This window comes from Cimex lectularius, unplaced genomic scaffold, assembly GCF_000648675.2.
Source record: "Cimex lectularius strain Harlan isolate CLEC.00 unplaced genomic scaffold, Clec_2.1 scaffold22, whole genome shotgun sequence".
NCBI lineage: Eukaryota > Metazoa > Arthropoda > Insecta > Hemiptera > Cimicidae > Cimex > Cimex lectularius.
The window spans coordinates 1538309-1558277 of NW_019392657.1; the positions used below are offsets into that span (position 1 = coordinate 1538309).

Below are 19969 nucleotides of genomic sequence, written 5' to 3' on the forward strand. Positions count from 1 at the left end.
CCTTCCTAAGAAGGCACATGAACCAGTTAGGAGTACAGACAGGACAAACATTGTGAACCGCCAGGAAAAAGAGGATTCCGCAGAACACGTTTTATGTTTTTATGAGGGTCTATGTAGGTGTAGATTTTTTACAACTAGGAAAGGAAATGCCACAATTCCCTTTTCTGAGGAACCGCTGGCAAGGCTATGGATTGATTAACTACCTGACGCTGGCCAATGCATTGTAGATCTTAGGTCGAGCTGCAGAAGGCGGAAGGTCCAAGGTTGCAAAATATTTTAATTATTTTCCGATTTTGGTCATTCATTAAAATATGGGAGCTTATTTTATTTTAATTAAACGTTCATTCAATACCAAATTTTAGTGGCTTTACTGGTGGGTGAATTGTAACTTGTACCTCCGTCATTTTCCTGCAAGAAAATACCTGATATTTCTTTCAGAAATAAATAGGAAATAAAACTAATCATAAAACCATAGAAAATGTTTTTTATGGAGAATGGTGTCGATGCGTCAAATAGTGAACTAAATAGTATTTTTTTGCAAGATGTGCAACAAATATTCTGGCTAGACGACAAAGGACTTTCTTTTAGAAAACCAAACTCCAAATAGAGCTTAAAAGGAAAACAACTTTAGTAGATAACTTCATTGCCTTCAAAGTGTAGAAGCTAATTCAGCCAGCACTCTAAAAAATCTTACTTTCTCCGACACGGGGCATTCTTATCTTTTAAAAAGTCAAATTTGCCTTTCTCGAGACCCGATCGCCGGCGGTGTTCTGGGTGCAGCTTTGTTTTCCTCCGTACGCTTGACAGAGGGGAAAAAATTATGTCACGGCCGTGAAATACGGCTTTGGGAGACGCCTAAGGCTGATTTATATATCTAAGGTTACAAATGCAAAATGATGTTATACTGCACTAGGCGTGTATTGGCCCCGGGTCATGAATAAACCATCGGCCGCCGATACGACATGGTCGGCGATCCCCTTTCCTACGCCTAACTCGTAATTACAAGAGACGGAGGAGGGAATGCCGTTTCTGTTAATATGTCCCTTCCAAAGGTAAATCCCACGCCTACCCTTACAATTAACATTATAAAACATTGTGGAAGTCTGTTTAAAAAAGAAAATTTCTCTTCAAAATGGGGACAGTTTAGATTAGGAAGTGGGCACCTTGGGGTGGGTGCTCGAATGGGTTGGGGTAAAGGGCAAGTGTAAGGCACACACGTGGGGTTCTTAGGGTACACCTGCCCCGACGGCCGGAGACGCCCATCGCATAACAATAAACTCCCTCTTATATTTGTACAGTTTCGTGTTGCAAGAGTAAAAGGTTTCTGGGGGTAAAACTCTTCTAAAATGTTTGCCAGATGAAAAGATTAGGGGCCATTGTTCACTTCTGACGCGATGAAGTTTCCTAAAAGGGAGAAAAACAGCCGAAATAATTGCTCCTTACTCATCACTTTTTATGTTTCAAGATGGCGTCGTAATAACTAAGGGATGTAATGATATGAATCGGGATTCCTACCTGTCGTTCGGTGTGTACCTAAAAGAACGGGCTAATGGACGCGGTCGGAAAACCGCAGACACGCAAGCAATCTCGGACTGAGGCCTTGTATGCTTACGTGTGGCTCTCCCTCGGCCAGAATGATTTGAAAACAATCACAGTTCCAAAAAGGGCGTGGTAATCGCCTAAAGAGCCGACCGCGCTTCTAGTTATTACAGTTTTTAGCATAGATTTACCTACGTTTGATGCAAGGTCAAACATCCGATTGAGTTCAACGGCCAGAAACAACCATAAATACAGTCATAATCTGTGGATTGAAAATTCCTACATTCGTACAATCAAAAACTCTTGCTTACATTTTAAAGCCGCATTTCAACTACCTCTCGGTTCGCGTAATAAGCTTTTCTTCTCCGATATTTCAAAACGGGAATAATCATAACCGTTCATTATAAGCAAGACCGTAGCCATTAGCCCGGGCCCCTATGTTTTTAAAGCAATGAAGTGGGTGCCCACTCCGATGGGTGCATTAGCGAATTCATCTTCTCTGGTCGTAAAAGAAGGATCCAGTTTTCATGGTAGCAGCTAAACCGGACGTTCAACTCTCCCTACTATCCTGGCTTTCACTGATTTTAAATTCGTCCGCATTTAGACTATAACATCACAATCTGTGTCGAAACTTTCTTACATGTCCCCAGGGGGAATTATACAACCATCTCCGCAATTTGCGCGACTACATCATAGTAGCTCCACCATTGCTTTCTTTTTTCCTAGTTGTCTAATGGATTATGTTGACTATATAAACTGTTTACTGCATATCACGTTATGTAAATGTTTTGTCATGCTGATATTTTATGTTGTTGTTGATGTTCTCTTCCGTTTGAACTTGCTTAGTAGTCTACTCCTTTCAATCATCCTGGTATGCCTTTCTCCACTGTTTTTTTCCACCATCTTCAGTGGTGCGTTTGGGTTCAGAACTGTAGTTTATCCCTCCTCAGATATTAAAAAGAAATCCCAAAATGGCTTTGGATGGTTGGGGCTATAATTTGACGCGTTTCTACATTAGGCAATGCTTTCCCAACTTCAAAGCAGCCTATTTCCAGGATAGTATATGATTTTAACATCATTAAACGTCGAAACTATTTGGCTATCACTCCTCAGAACTCAAGAAGAAATCACAAAATAGTTTTGGGTGGTTTAGACTCTTGTTTGGTCGTATCCAGTCTTGCTGATCCATCTATCTCGTTTTTCCTTCTGAAAGCAGCCTGTTTACTGCATAATAATATGTCATTTTAACATCATCAAATGAATAAATTTCAGTTCCATTACACCTCATACCTAAAAGAAATCACAAAATAAATTTGGTTAGTCAGATCTCTTTGGTCGTTTTGGATAGTGCTGGCCTACCTACCTCCGTAGTTTTGGTGAGACGCGTTTCTGCATTTCGAAATGCTTTCCCAACATGAAAGCAGCGCTTTTCCTGGGTGATAATATATTACTGATATCATGAAACGTGGCCAATCACTCCTCAGACTTCAAGAAGAAATCACAAGATGGTTTTGGGTAGTTGAGACTCTTGTTTAGTCGTTTCAGGTCAGCTGGTCTACCTATCCCCCCTGCAAGCCCTATTACTCTACTAGATAAAATGTGATTTTAACGTTATAAAACGATAAAGCTTGAAATCCATAACTACTCAAGCCTTAGGAAGAAATGGCCAGGTGGTTTCGGGGGTTGACTCTTGTTTGATCGTTTCGACCAATAGCATCCAGTAAAATTTTAGGACGTGTCTGTTAACGGCTGCTTTTTAATGTGTACTTTTTAATGAAGGAACGCGAATAGATGTTCCAATTGATATCTGAAATAAAGTGGCAATAAGGAAGGTGGTGTTTTAGGTCCATCGTGGAAAAGATTCTAAAACGGAACTTAAGGTTGGATGGGTGTCTAATCCGTGAGGACTACGTCATGAAACCGGTTCCTACTTTTGATCCAGATCTATTGCACGTGCGCTCGCCTTTATGCGTTACATTATCATCCCGGCTTGTTTTCATTCCTCTATTATTTGCACCCGTGCCGAAAAGGAGAATGTGAAGTTCAGTAACTCCGGGTTTTTGGGATCTTTCAATTTTATCAACCGTTCGCGACATTTTCCTCTTATTTTCACCACGGTCGATGACGCTTGCGGGCTGCGGTTGTTGTTTCTTCGGGCCGGATCACTCCCCCTTATTTGGATTTGCGGTCGGACTTGGAAAACAAACAGGTCAGAGGTGAGCAGAACGCACCGGCCGTCACGTCTCGCCTCAGAAGCCGTTCAAACCGCTTAAACCGATTATTCGTGAATTACCAGCCGAATCGCTAACAAAAAAAAATATACTTCCACCTGATAAATTCCATATCATTATACGAATATGTAAAACAAAGAAATCTGCGAGATAATAAATGAGCAGATTAGTCGGGAAAGAACAGGCACCGGCATTAGCACTACGAGCCAAGTCCTTTAGACGGTGGAAGTTTTTACGTGACGTTCAACCGAGAAAGTAAGGAAATGACGTCTTTTCTCATTTATGAAGGCGGTCGACCGTTGGGCATCAAACGAAATGGTTACAACTATAAAAATTGCGCAATTACATCATCTCTCTCTCTCCTTCCTATTGCATTTTTCTGACTTTTCAACTGGTAGTTAAAGGTGTAATTGAACAATAGGAAAAAGTACGAATGGAATAACTCAAGTCGTCTAAGCAACCAAAGCTGTACGGTTTTTCATCTTCGTTTAATATTTGACCTGGTGGTCAAGACTACCTGAGCCCACCTGAAATTTATCTGCCGGCTTTTTTAACAAGGAACCGGTCGTTCTTGAAATGGTACGAAATTCAAGATTTTTCTACCTAACGGTAGATTTGTGGCCGAGATGGCTTCATTATGAATTCAATGTTATTTCGGACAGAGGAACTTTCTTAATGGAACGAGGTTGAATAAAAATATCCAAAAAGAGGAACAGTAAAAACTGAAGTAGCTATGCAAAGTAGAAAATATTCACTAAAATATACGGCCTGACCCACTTTCTTAACTTCGGACAGCTTTTACCGAATATTTAAAATGTAAAATTTAAAAAAAATTATGCACAGTGGTGATTATAAGAAGTTGATTCAATACCTCAAACAGATAAACGTATATGGTCGATTATTGGGAGCACTTTCATACCTTGGTTGAAATAATACTCTTAATTTGAGCAGATCTATTTATTAGCGTGAAAGTTGTATGTTTGGGTGTGTTTAGTAAGTAATCTAGATTATTTAGTTTTATATATATTTGCAACGTTATAGGGGTGTAATATAAAACAATCTGGTGACTACCGATAGAGTATTTATTTTCATGAGTGGTTAAGGATGTATGGATACGTTGGCTATATACGGAATATCAAGTATCTACTTGTCGAACCAATTAGATTAACTTAAAATAGTGAATGCGTGATTTTTACTCTGTGTGAATGTATTTATTGGCGTGAATGAAGGGAAAGCCGGTGGAGGTCTTAGCAGTATATCGAGATTCCAGCAAAGCTTAGATTAGGTTATCATCTTTTTGAGTGAACAGAAAAGGAACAAAAGTTGTTAAATTTTTCAGTAATTTTTTTGAAGAAACATTTGAATACAAGACCATACTTACTTTATGAATACGTTTTGAATAATAAACAAAAATGAATGGGTTTCACCGAATAAAAATCACAGTGGACATTAATCGAGAAATGTTGAAGGTAAACTTAGCTGAATTATTAGGTATTGTTGTCAGCTAGACTTTACTTATGTATGTGAAGCCCCCAGCTGTTGCTTTGTCGTCTGCCCTCACATAAAATCGTCTTCGTGGTACAAAAACCTTTAATAATTCAGATGGTGTGTAGGACGTTCGCCCACTCAGATAACATCGCCGTTGGAACTAGAATGACGCTCTGGTTATTGTTTATCACCGTGGTGAATATTTAGGTCCGGACAGATTTACAACCGTATGGGCTATGCCGTGGACCTGGGGTAGCTGGGGGAAAAAAGGGAATTATTTACGGACCGTCGGCCAAACAATATCGTGTTTTTGCCGTCGGGGGGTTTTGAATTACTAAAACAGAGCGCTTATAAATTTCCTCCTTGGCTTTTTGTTAGCTCAATCCTACCCCGGTCACTTTGTGGTGACAGACGCCGGACGATTTACAACGCCTGCTTTCAATACCTGACAAGCCCCAAACAGAATCGGACGTTCCTTCTATGAATTTAGTCGTGAAAGCTAAACAACTGGCTCATTTACCTTAAAAGTTTTTTTTTAATGTGGTATATGGGCATTGCACCATGCCCCTGCATAATTTGGAGTTTCATAAAACAAAATCGCTGTTGGGGTTTTTCATTCGTAAAGGAATAAATTCTTCTGGTATAAAAAGTCCTTGTCATATACGATAACGATATAAGGAGTTTACGATTATAGGCAACCGGCTGGCAGGTCTTACAGTGCAAGTCCTTAAAGGAGAGCCCGTGTCCATTTTAGTCTCTCTTCAGTAAAAGCGAAGAGAAAAAGAGAAAGAGAATTGAGTTTTGTTTAAAGTGGTGACGGTAAGCGGTTCAACCGTATATGGCCCCGACAATGGTTACCACCTCCTTACAGAGACCGCTTTCCGCCTACAAAAGTCCTCTCTTTATCCCTGCCTCCACCCACGGGAGTCCGAAGGGGTGAAATTCCCCCATGGAGGAAAATAAATATTAATGCTATGTTAATAAAGGCACCTTATGACGATGGAGATGGAAAAAAAGGGCTGGCATAGTAAAAACCAGCCGTTTAATTAGGGGTTGAAGAATATTGACTTTCTCATGTCCCATTACCCAAGCCTCTCTCAATTCTGACAAATGTGTCTTATTGCTAAAAAAAAACCGTTGAGAAGGTTTGTTTAAAAAATGTATTGAATTAAATTAGGAATCATGGGTGGTGTTGGGTGGTAGGGCTAGGCACGATACGGGTGTTTAAAGTGGCCACTTCACTTTAAACCTTTATATACGCTAATCGGTAACTTCCCATCACACTTCTATTTGTCATACCCTTTCATTAAGAGAGGGAATCAGCGTTGTTTGTTGTTCATGAAGGTAATTCGATGATTCCGGCCGAGGAGGTGAGCCCAATTCGGGATTTGAATGGGGGAGATCATTGAAGGGAAGGAAAACTGTCTATTCAGAGGGAACGACCTCAAACTTCCAGCCGAGAGTATGAATTATTCAAAAAAGCAGAAAACTACCGGGGTGGGATGATCTCATTTGAATAAGGCTCCAGAATGCTGTAAATGATAGAGTGGGAGAGAAGTCGTCCGATAATTCCCTACAATTCTCGACTCGTGGACCTGCCGAGTATTTTTATTAGACGCCAATTACCTGCCTACTTGGGCCTCCTTCTGTTTTCATTCCCCTTTTACGCTCCGATTCGCTTCGGTTTCTAATGGTTAAAAAATCTCCCGTTAGACCCGCACCCCCGGTGTGCATTCGAGATACATCTGATTTTCACGAGGTCAGACGTGCAGTGCAGTAAGTTCGTCTTACTTGGACTACTAGACATACCGAGCGGAATCCGGCCCGGAGGACCAAGTTTAATCGTTTCGTAATAACGATTCAAAAAGGGGAATCTCACATGATATTAACGAAAGATATAGTTTATTAGTGCACCTGAGAATAGTTTCCAAAGGAACCTTTTCGGTCAATTTCGGATTCCTGTCGACTACGCTACTTCGGTCCCACGTCTGTCAGAATCTTCGGAGGAAACAGCTTCGGCAATATAATCCTGAAGGACTTATTCGCTGGTTTTCGAAATTAATTAAGCACTGACTTGTAATAGATAAATTAAAATAGAAACCGAATTGGATAATAACGAGATTTAACTAGATTTATGTTTGTTCTCTTAGAAGAGGAGCTTATCGCATCTTTATAGAATTATAGAAATAATTGATTTTAACTATACGTTTCAGTCTTAAACACTACACATTAGAGCAGCAAATCTAAACAAAATTCTTCAATTCAAGTCCCTAGTTCAAAGTTGAAGTCTTCAATTACATACAGCATCTTCAGCTGTCATTATTTAGTTCTTCTCGACAGTTCTTCACAAATATTAACTATCTCAATGACATTCACAGGTGTTTTCTAAAACCTTTTTATTGTTGGGTCCAATTGTGGGAGCGGATCCGACCGGTGACCATACCGATCTCAATAGTCCGAATGGGGAGAACGGACCCACCCCGGTGGAAAATCTTTAAGCCCGGATTTGCTACATTCGGACATCTGTTCTTTGAAACTCTCCTTAAGAGAGCTGGGGTCCCATTCTAGTTTTATCAGTCATCACTTTCCCTTCTGTTTCTTTTTCGAGAAGGGAAAATATACAGGGTGCACCGTGAACATACTTCACTACTTCAGGCGGTTATCAAAATTAACAGTTTATCTGAAGGACTTTATCGAAAATTGTTTTGAAAGATTGAAGTAACCTGGAAAGTCAAATATTTCGAATACAGTCGTTTCAGAAACTCGTCCAATAAAATCTTTTTTTTCTCGCGATTTTCGAATTATTTTTGTTAGATGTTCAGATTACCGTACATTATAATCTAGTTTAAAAATGGTTTGAAGTTGCAGGAACAAACAGAAACCCATCATTTCCAGCACAAAACAAAGGTGTGATTGAGGGCTGATTCAAATTTTAACGTACCCAAACCTAAGAATACCAATCAACGATTAAAAAAAAATGAATAACCTTCGAAAGATGAAAAATACCTGCTTGAAATCAAAAGTGTTCAACTGTTCTAGAAAAAAATCAATTGGTCAACAACTAAGGAAACAGTGGAAACCTTTAGTTGATGAAGTTTAGTATACTTTGTTGGGATTTCAACATACATAAAGTTCTTATTTAAAAAAAACTTTGGACATTCAAGCCCAGTCTAAGAATATGTTGCTGATTTTACAACGATTATTCGGAGAGCGCGTGATGCGGTCTGGTGTGACGTAGATTTTAGAAAGACATTTTCTTTATCGTGCCAACGTTTCGATCTTTACCGAGATCATCTTCAGGGCCTGGGATTTATAAACATTGTTTAAATTTTACAAATACATGTACGATGTGAAACAATGAATTTATACAATGCTAGAAAATTTTAGATTAAAAAAAATGAATTTATACAATGTTAGAAAATTTTAGATTCAAAAAAATGAATTTATACAATGCTAAAAAAATTTAGATTAAAAAATTTTACAACATTTTTCATTTCATTTTATTTCGAAAAAAAAAACAATTCGGTAAATTTCTGGTGTCTTTTTCAGCAGAAACCCGTCGTTTCTAAAATAAATTCAATATTTAGGGTACTTCTGATCAGTGTTAAAAAATGTAAAAGCATATGCAATTCAAAGCAACCGATAAACCAGAAAATACAAAATAAAAAACTTTAAAAAAATATACAGCATGAAAATGAAACTTTTGTTTCCAAAAGTTTGATTCCTAGGACGTGACGGGTTTCTGGAACGATTTGTTCTATTGAGAACCAGATTTTTGGAAAGAAGAAATGTTTTTAGTCCAATTTTGATGTAAAGGGTAAACAACTTCTGAAGTATTGACGTCTGTAATGTATCGGTCAAGTATTAAAAGTAAACTTTGCTTACAATAAGCAGAGGAACTTTGTTTTATTCTATGGGCACGATTTTGCGCTTGTATGATCGTTTTATGTTGAAATTTGCATAGCGTAGATCTGATAATGTTTAAAAAGAGAAGAGGTTCAGAGAGTGCCGCACTCCACGCCTTATAAGCATAGTATTATATGTAATGCAGTTGAGATTTATGATAGCATTCGGATACAATCAGAAATTAAAAATTCAGATCTCGAGAGTTCAATGTAAAAGTCGCTCTGGGCACTTGCAATTTGCTCGATATCCATTTGCATCTAAGGATCGACGAGGGGCGGACGCCCTCCGGGCAAAGGAACCGATTCTTCTCAAACTTTCACTTTAAGCTTGTTTCTATTTCGTAAGTGGTTTTGTCTATTTCGTCTGACGCGAAAATAATTTCCGGTATAAAAACCCTGACTTTTTACTCTGTATTATCGGTACGATTCAATTGGACACTGGTTTAGTGTTTTCGGCTCGATTGGGGCAATGAAAGGGCTAAATTATAGGGAACCTAGGCCAGTTGTCCCTCCCGATTTTATTTCCCGGTGGGAACATCCAGTATATCTATTGAAGAAAGCACGAAAGATGGAAAACTGCACCTGTACTCTCGGTGGAAAGGGGAGGAACAAAGATTGAACTTCCTCCCCAAATTTTTTTTCTAGTACGAGGGGGAGGAACATATGGCCTGCCTGGGTTAGGGCGTCTTCTGTTTCAACCACCTGCATGAGGACTCCCAAGGAAAAAAAAGAAATCACGTCCATTTTACAACGGTTGTTGCACTTGGGCGACCGAGGATATGACCTCGAATAAACGATTTTAAGAATGACAAATAATCCCGGGACCAAAGCCCATTAGTTCTAATCAGTTTAAATCTGAAAGGACCATATATATTAACTGCTATCCTTTGATTGATGTTTCAGATACCTCTGCCTCTATCTGAAACAAGTCTCACCACTTAAACATATGTCAGCGCCTTTGACAGACACTAGCCATTAGACTTTTTTCAGTTTACTTTCGGCCTTCTAATCTAGTTATTTAATATCGAACGGAAATATTATTTTAAAGCTTTTGAGTAGTGTTGTAATAACTCTAGCTAAGCCGATTATCATAAATATGGATTTGAAGAGAACAGCAAGGTCTTCAAAACGTACAAAAAACTAAACACAACTCATAAAATGCACAAAAATGTAAACTAAACGATGATTTTGAAAATGCAGATCCCTTATGTATCTGCGAGCTAAAATTTTAATGAAGAAACTATACAACTACATATACTGCGACAAACATCTAATATAAATGAGATTTCTTCTTGAAGCCTGATGAACCTGTAGTTTGGTCATTTCCGATTATTCTGGTCTGCCTAGCCTGTCTATTTTGGCTGGTGAAGCTATTTTCGGCATCATCAGTGATGCTCTAACAGACAAAATCTTCGAAAACGCATACCAGATTGACCAGAAAAGACCAAATTACATCTAAAGTATACCTATAATAAATCATCAGTTCATTCCTTTCTACCTTCTTAACACAGGGATTTATACTAATGTCTTTTCCAGTGGACTGAGCGGAGGAGAAAAACGCGGCGTCCGTCCCGTGTACCTGCGATGCAGCGAGGGCAAGGTCGGCTGGAGTTATCCCGACGGTGCTTTGCGTGTCCTCCTCAGGCTGGGCAGCTCCGGAAGGGACTTCAGAGCCTGCCTCAGGCCGGCCCCGGGCAAGAAGCTACCCGCTTCTATATACTTAGAAGGAGTCCGCTCCCTCAACAAGCTCTACTCGCCCCAACAGCCGACCGACAGGCCGCACGTCAGGTAATTTCGACTTGTTTTTCTTTCCGGACCGGATTCCGATCGGTTTTTAAGAAATGTATGGGATGCTTGATCGAACGGGTTTACATTTTCTGAAATCTTTAAGAGTTCCGATTGGTTTTTGATATACCAACACTCTTGAGACGCTTAATGAGGATGACCTAAAGTTACAACGACCTGAGTAAAAAATTGCAAAAAGAAGATCACTATCGGGGTTCCTTGATCATCAAGATACTTCCAGCTCGTTTTTCCCCAACAAAATCTCAAAATTAATTGGATTATATTAGCCAAAATTCACCTATTCCTGTACGCTTCTTCTGGCGGGATTTTTGTCAACAGGTCTGTAGTTCATCGATTCCCAAATCGCCCGAGTACCACAGTGGGATAGGGGATATGGATAAAAGAGGCGGCCACAAGGCTTACTGCACCTCGACGTGAATAGATCTATTGTCCTCCCCTGTTATAACTCACTGGCCAGCTTCAGGTTATTAATCACCCTCCATAGATTTGCCAGCGGCTCTTTAGTGTAGGATCTTGCTTGCGGTTTTTCTCGTCAAGAACCTGCACCTACATAGACCTTCAGAGAAACATAAAATGTGTTCTGCGGTCTCCTCCTCTTCCTGGCAGTACTTGCACAGTGTTTCTTCTGACTGTACTCCGATCCGGTGCATGTACATTCTTAAGTGAAAGTGTCCTGACAGGAGTCCAACCAGAATCCTGAATCGGTTGCTGTTGTCTTCCAGTAATTATTTTGAAAGTTTTGCGGATGGTCCTTCTATGAATCTCCTCGCGTGCCTCATACCTGTGGCACCAAAACCAAGTTTTGGACCGAGTACCACATGTAATTAGACCCCTGTACAATATGTAGACCTACATGATTTGTTGGTAGGTACCGCCATTTGTGGTTTTATCTTCCCACGTGGACTCAACTCACTCGTTCTTAGATTATTTTCTTGAATTTACTTTTTAAAACGAACAACCCGTGTATATTTTAGACGAAGGTATGTGAAGAAACATCTAGACATCTAAACGACTCAAAAATCAGTTAAATTAGACATGGTTTTGAGCGTTTGAGAATTACACTAGCTACGATCCATTACGTTTGAAACCTGGTGGTCTAATTAAATATGTCATATTGAACATGTCATTTATGTTCACTTGGCCGCCTGAAGATTTAAAGCTCCAAACAGTGCAGCATATATGAAAAAGCGGCATTTATTTTTCCAGATAAAAGAGAAAATAGCCCGGGGAAGATAAGGGAGGAAAGTCCCAGGGTTGTCCTCATTGGCCGATATTGTCGCAAACGCCATGTGGCATATAACCGCCCTTTCGTTTAAAACCGAGAAAACTGGTGAAATGCAAATTATCCTCGGTCAATATAAATATGAACTGAATACCATCACGACGTACTTTCTAATTTTTATCGCCTGAAAGACTTGAGGGGTGATTTCACTTTTATGAAAATCGATTGTCGTGAATCGTGAACAGTTACACTGATCGGTTCTCTCCAAAACTCTTTTAATCTCGAGCCACAAGTAAAAAACCAAAAAAGATAATTGACTAAATGTATTTGTTTGAAATAGTTTTTTGCCGTATGGTACAACATGTCCAATTCGAATTTGACGTTTATGGCAGTTTGCTAATCAACAGTCAGATAACAGTCACAGCTCAGAAGTCTATTGATTCGAAATTAATTAACCATCGTTTTGGCTTTGTTTTTCATGTTCGGTTGTAAGCATTTTAAAGGTTTTCTTCATTCGAACGCGCTCGAAGTTGAAACAGTGGATCTCGATCTGAATTGCGACCCCACGTAATCACCGCGGGCGAAAACGCATACAGACCAGTTTTAAAAGATATGAGCTCATCCACCTGAGGGAATGCCCGCCGCTGTTGAAATTCATACCGGCGGTTTTCAGATTCAGAGAACGATATGCGTTTTGAAAATCCGAATTAAATTCAAGTTCAAAACTGAACAGTTTTTCTTGGTTATGTGTATGACGATAACTTCCTGTATTTCAGTAATAGAAGTTGATTTAAGATTCAATTTGTCTTCTATCGAAATGTAAGATTCTAGAAGGTGTTAGAAATTCTTTACAAAGCTTTGTTCGTTAAACAGGTGTGTCTTGAGTAGAGGAGGTCAAGTGGCATTGTACGTGGAAGCCGCCGAGGAGCCCTCTTTGACCAAACAGACGATTGAATTCGCCTACGATCTCCAACCGCTGAAGAAGGGCAGCGTTTACGATCCAAACGAAGGTAAATAAAATATAAAATACCAAAAATATACAATTCTTATGTTTTAAAAAGCGTAGCAGTACTAATTGATTACTTGCTGTTTCAGAATGCAGACCGTGCACTAAAGAGGAGATGACGCACGCATTTTGCACAAACGAACTCGGTGAGTTTAAACTTTGTGACACTTTCATTTTAATCTAATAGACCGAAAGTTGAACAAACTCTTTTATAAAACATCAAATAATTTTTCCCAAATCCTTGACGAACGACATAATTATAATTATTATTTATATTGATATAAAACTTTGTACACTTTCCCTCTTTACAAAATGGAGTGGACCAAAAAAGTTTATGATCAAGGCACCATTGTTCAGTTTCTTAAGTTTCTCCTCTAGTTTCACTCATATAACATTTCTCCCGGAATTCTTCAAAGTTAAACCAATACTGTTATTTGTGTACGAAATTTAACCACACACAATATGAACTTTAACGCAATCAGGTAATTTACTATTTACAACAAACATTTGATTTTTTTCCCATTTAACAAAAGAGAGAGGGCCCAAAAAATTCTCGAGATCAAGGAACCATTGGACATGTTCCTAAGTTTCTCCGATAATGTGACCCAAACCATGAATTATTCCTGCTGTATACTCCAAATTTTCGCCAATAGAATGAAATTTTACAGATTTTAACTGCAATATCAACATTAAGAAATCGGTGTTACAATTTCAAATAAATATTTGGCTTTTTCCCACTTTACAAAATAGTGAGGGACCCAAAAGGCACACGATCAAGGCACCATTGGCCAAGTTCTTAATTTTCTCTTACAGTTAATTAAAATACCTATGTTACTTAAAAATAAATCACCTGCATTATGCTTACAACTCAAACCAATAGAATGATTATTCTTTATAAATTTTAACGGGTTACAATATGAACTTTACGAACTCGGTGTTATTTTCCATTTCCAATAAACATTTGACTTTTTCCCACTACAAAAAACTTGAGATCAAGACACCATTGGCAACGTGCTTATTTTCTCTAATGTGACCCAAACTATAAAACATTTCCTTTCGCTGAATACTCCAGATTTAACCAATAGAACGATTTTATTAACAAATTTTAACGGCATACAATATGAACTTTAAGAAATCTGCGATATTTCCAATTTCCAATAAATATTTTACTTTTTCCTTCTTTACTCACTGGAGAGGGTCCAAATGCACAAGAGCAAGACACCAATGGCCAGGTTTTTATTTTTTCCGTTAATGTGACACAAACCGTGAATTATTTCCTGCTGAATACTCCAAATTTTAACCAATTGAATTGAATTTACTTATCAATTTTAACTGCATACAATGTGAATTTTAAGAAATCGTGTTATGTCCCATTTCCATTAAACATTTGACGTTTTCCTCTTTACAAAATGTTTCGGGCCACAAAATGCTCACGATCAAGGTAGCATTGCCCACCACGTTCTTAAGTTTTTCCTCCAGTGTGACAAATCATGAAAAATTTCTCGTTATCAAGTTTTAACTATGGAATTACTGTCAATGATTTTCTACTTCTTAAATGAAGTATCGAGTCAATTGAACTTAGGAACTAAAAAGGTGCGATAAGCTAAAAATACTGCAGTGGTTGTGGAATACCAAACTCCTTCTTTCTAGCTTCCTTCTCATGATCAACACTACATCTCTTAGATTGCATGTTAAGTTTAGAAACGTAATTTGTGTTAAATTTATATTTATAACGGTTTAAGATAAAATAAAAAACACAATTCCCAGCTATTGATGTAAAAATAAATAAATATTCTCGACGAAAGATTTCGGATAATATTTCAGGATCTTTTATCTAGGAATTTTTTAATGGGTCGAAATAAGTCTAAATCGCCCATCAAAGTGATCCTATCGGTCGGAGAAAGGCCTCTGAAGGAATAGCTAGAGGTCCCATCCTTATGCCCCGGAGCGGCTGATTCTTTAAAACTCTGCATCGACGAAATTATTTTTCAAATTTCCGAATCCACTTGAAATATCCTTTAATATTATAATTTCAAGAAATGAACACATGGTCGTAATTGAATAATAACAGGTCGTTGATTTTCCCCATTGACAGGGTGTGCGAGATTTGGACGATTTTCCGTTGGGCAACAAAACGAGAAATTTCGGTACTGAAAAAAATACGTCAGCTCGTTAGGCTTATGTTTGCAGGGTCTTTAAATGGCCAAAAAGTATGGTGTTTTGTTCACTTTTATACTATTTTGGCATATTAATGGTTTTAATTGTTATTTTTTGTGTTTTTCTGATCAAAACTGAGATTGTACATGCAGTTTGTAGTTTTTATACTTCCATTTTTTTTGTACTTACTGGTTCTGTTCGTTTTGGAATTTTTGGCCCTTTTAAACCCAGGTTTGTCTAAATATATATATTTTTCGAATCAAGAGCCGAAAGAGCGTCGTAACAAAAGTGATTTATTCAAATGTTATTCAGGTCCGAGTTGGACCGAGGGCTGGAGTTATTATTTTAATAGTTATAATAGAATAGGAAGGATCTCGATAAGTGCTCTGGTATGTGATGTGGAAATTGGTATCGGACCCGGTACCGGCTCGTTGCCGGTAAGTGCGCCAGACCGGGTGTGGGTTGATAAATTGCCGAGGGGCCCGCAATAACATCCTATGCCGGGCCCATGACCCGAGCCCCCTCCAGCATAGCCGGCACACCCTCAATAACAAACAGCATAACAATACGAATGCAAAACTGCTCGCTCGGGCAAATCAGAGACAGCGCGACAGCGATTTCTGGAGGGCGAAGATTGTTAACGCTGCACTTTGTTTAATTAAAACTAAAATGAGATTATTGACACAATAGCTAACAGAAAACCACAATTTTTAAAAAAATCTTGTACATATGACACGTATTAAACTGAGACCTCTTCCACTTTCTACCATGGCAATGAAAAATAGTCTACAGCAGTGGGGGAAAAAAATAAAATTTTCATCTTCTCAAACTTTTCTACACGACTTTTCACAATTTTCACATTGCAACTTTCCCAGAGTGTGATAATTATTAAAACATATTTTGACCTATAGCTTGCTTCTTAGTTTTATGGCGTTTCGCCTTCTTCAGTGGTGGATCTGACAGACCAAAAATTAGAGTTCCAGAAAAACTACCAGAAACGCCCTACCTACAAAAATGGTTAATATTCTATTGCCAAAATGAGGAAGAAGCTATGTAACAACATCGTCCATTTGGGAATCTATTTGAACATAGTAAATCAACAGATTTTCTTATTGAAATCTACACTTTGATTGCTTTAATGGATGGACAAAGATTTTGTCATCGCTGATTACCCCTGGCCATCCCGATCAGCCAAAATTTCCTGTTTCAAACAGATTTTTATTTCCTCTTCCCTCACTGTTGTAACATTCTTTACTTAACATTTATGAAATTAAGTCAGATTATAAACTGGATTATATATAGAAAAACCGGATATGAAAATGATTAACACAATCATCCTATTTAGGATTGTCTAGAAAGATTTTTATTTTACTTTCTAGTATAAAGTTTTGACCAACTCTGCTTGAAAATAGTTTATTTATTAGTTAATAAATTAAAATAAAATTGGAGGGAAAAAAATTATTATTTTTACACTTTAAATTTTTCTTTGAACCAATATTTAGGAACTGACTAAAAACGTCCCTAAGCAGATTGCGCAAATCAAGGTTATAAGCAGGGAGAGGCAAAATACTAATCCTCCTTCCCATTTCTACAAAATTCGAAACCAAATCTAATACTTTGCTGCGCTCTCAAACCTCAGTGCGACTTTATTCATTGAACAATTTTATTTTAATTTGACCCAAAGCGGAAAACATCTCAGTTCCATGACAAGTACGAGTTTTTTCCCAACCTCCATTGTAAATTCTCCTAGTGCTTAAGCTTTATATTCCTCTTTTCATCCTGCTTAATCAATCCTGTCTTTATCTCGAGTAATTATACATAATCGATCAGTTTTAAAAGACCCGGAATCAAAATTTTTCCACCCTGAGACATTATCATTACAACTTATTGATTATTTGTCAAGTTTTTATAAATCTTAAGTACCGTACCGATGACGAATGGCATTAAACGTTCTTCTTAAATCATACAGTCCAATTTTACAATTTAATAAACCAAAATGATACGTGTTCAAAGAAACACTAAGATAACCCTAAGCACAAAGGATAGCAAGCATATAGCAAGATTTCTCACTCTAGAACAGTGTCATGGAATCACTAAATATTATTTACATTTTCTTATCACTATTGTATGTCAAATGACCCACATAATAGGCCAAAAGTTTAGAATAGGAAGCTCACAATGATCTGCTTAGTCATATGTTCATGATTTATATAATTGAACTCTGGTTTAACTACCTAAGCAGACCTGACCGAGATCTCTTTTTACCATAAGCAAATGTTCCTGTTTGATCTGTTGTTGCTTTTCAGCCAAAACGGATCAGGAAATACGTATATGATGTCTTTAACGTGTTTTTGCTTTGTTTCAGTGGTGAGAGGCATGATCCAGAGGGTGGAACCGATCGAGGACACCGACGTTTCCGAGATCACAGTCAAAGTGACCAAGACCCTCCGGCGGTGGTCGCCCTGGGGCGAGAACGAGGTGTACGACGACGGTGCCGACAAGGAAGTCGTCCAGGTCGGTCGTCACTGCGGTGCTCAACACGGAGGAGGCGAGATGGTCATCATGGCGAGGAGGAAACTGGGCCAGCTCGTGCTCAGCTGCGCGCCACGGCTCTCTGAGTGGAAGGACGTCGTCAGGGAGGCAAATATCATGGATTCGGCCCATTGCGTGCTGTCCAGTTAGCCATCCTTTCACCAACTAGTCTATTCACTGTCTAGTTTAACCAACTAGACCAATATAGTCACTGCCCTTTCCAGGGTTCCTCGCTTAGTCAAGAGCGAACTCAATACATTCGAATTTTCAAAAACGCCCTCGAGTCCTCCCCTCAACAAGCGTTTCTTTCAACAATTTATTTTATATTATATATTTTTATAAGGTTATCAGTTTTTATTTCTGAAAAATCATACTTGGTCTATTTAAAAAAAAATCTAAGGAAATATATAAATTATTCATTCCTAAGCACTTTCTATCAGATTTATACAATGACATAAACCTTAGCAAATGTCGTTTCAAGTCTTGAAAAAAATTTGAGTTGTTTAAGAATATTTTATCAAATTTATCTGTTATAGTAAGCATCAACAATCTTTTACAATTTTATATGTACTTAACAATCGCAACTAATAGACTGTGCAATAAAACTCCATGATAAAAATTATGTAAAATAATTGTATAAAAGATTGTAAATAATGGTCTTGATATTTAAAAGAAAAAAGTGCAATAATCAAATTATTAAAAAAATTATTATTTAATGTTTATAGACTTTCACGTTCTTCTTTGGCTTGCTTTGTACTCCACTTTGTGCTAGACGCTTTTTTTATCTTCCTCGCTTAGATTTTTCTACTTTACAATAGGCTTTCGTTTTTTAACGTACTAATGTGTTTTTTGTTTATATAAGCTTCCTTGTTTTTGTACATTTGTGAATTCCCAGTGCCAAATTATGTTGTTTGTTTTTATGCAAACTTTCAGTTTGACAAAAAGCAGTGTCTTTGGTGCTTTCTAGTGCTCCCGTTCAGCCTTCATACGATCCACACTTTTCCGCGTTTTTTCGAAAAGGAAACAATTTTTTTTATATATTTAAGCAAATAAAGCGAAATGTAGCGACCATTTCACCTTTTATAAACAAATACGAAAACCACACCATTTTTTTTTTCCTACGCGCACTATAATCACCTTGTGTATATTATTTTGCACATATCTTTTTTTTTTGTAATTTAGATTTTAATTTCTTGTTAAGCACAAACTTTTCTTTAAAAGCTTGTGCGTTATAAATACTGTAAATATAAAACTAAAAGAGCTACCAATGTTTTTATAATTTGTTGATCTCATATAAAGAAAATTTATTGTAAATAATCTCTTTTGTTTATCGGTAGCAAAATGGACAATTTTTATTTTCTAAACGTAGATTTCTAATGTTAAGCTTGTTTAAACATAGTTTTGTTTAAAAAGAAAATATATGAAAGTATAAAAAATGTAGAAGAGGCCATATGTAGTTTGTAGAATGTATTATGAAATTTAAAAAAGAAAAATGTGATATTTTGTAAATATTATGTTAAAAAAGAGAAAGTTACGATTGAAATTTATTTTGTAATTAAATGTTAAGACATTCAATTATTGTTTTTGTTTATCCAACAATCCTACAACTTCTACAGTGATGATACCAGAAACTACCTACGTAGTCGAGGAGTTGGTCCATTGCCATAGCAGTTCCAGGCAGGCTTCAGGAAAATATATTCGACAATAGAGAGTAACCATTTTCAGTAAAAAAACCTTTTAATATTAATATCATTCTTCTTACATTCCAGATCTGCCGTTAGAGGTGAGGGGATTTTTAGCTTGAGAGAGTTGAATTCTGGGATAAGGCAGGGTTGTACCTTAAGCCCATTATTGTTCTCTTCTTTTCTCGATAATCTCCCCGACTATTCGAATACGAAATCCATGCTGTATTTTTCTTCGTGAGTTTCTTCTTCGTACCTATAATAATCAATATAAAAAAAACATGAATGTCTTATCCTAACTGGAATCTTTCCAGTCATAGAAAGTAGAAAATTACGGTCTTTCAGAGCATGATGCTAAAGAGCGCTGATATTCCAATTGTTCTCCCTTTGAAATTGTAAAT

General features: G+C 37.6%; 1 protein-coding gene across 1 annotated transcript in view; it reads left to right on the top strand.

The window, feature by feature from the left end:
• The window catches only part of LOC106664682 (meteorin-like protein), a 32807-nt gene extending 13365 nt beyond the window's left edge, over positions 1-19442 (top strand). Inside the window, exons 2-5 of the mRNA XM_024224755.1 lie at positions 10700-10951; positions 13065-13201; positions 13287-13343; positions 17720-19442. Of these exons, the coding sequence (XP_024080523.1) occupies positions 10700-10951; positions 13065-13201; positions 13287-13343; positions 17720-18036 (763 nt within the window). The 3' untranslated portion in view covers positions 18037-19442. The remainder of the gene's footprint in view (positions 1-10699; positions 10952-13064; positions 13202-13286; positions 13344-17719) is intronic.
• Positions 19443-19969: the final 527 nt, after the last annotated feature.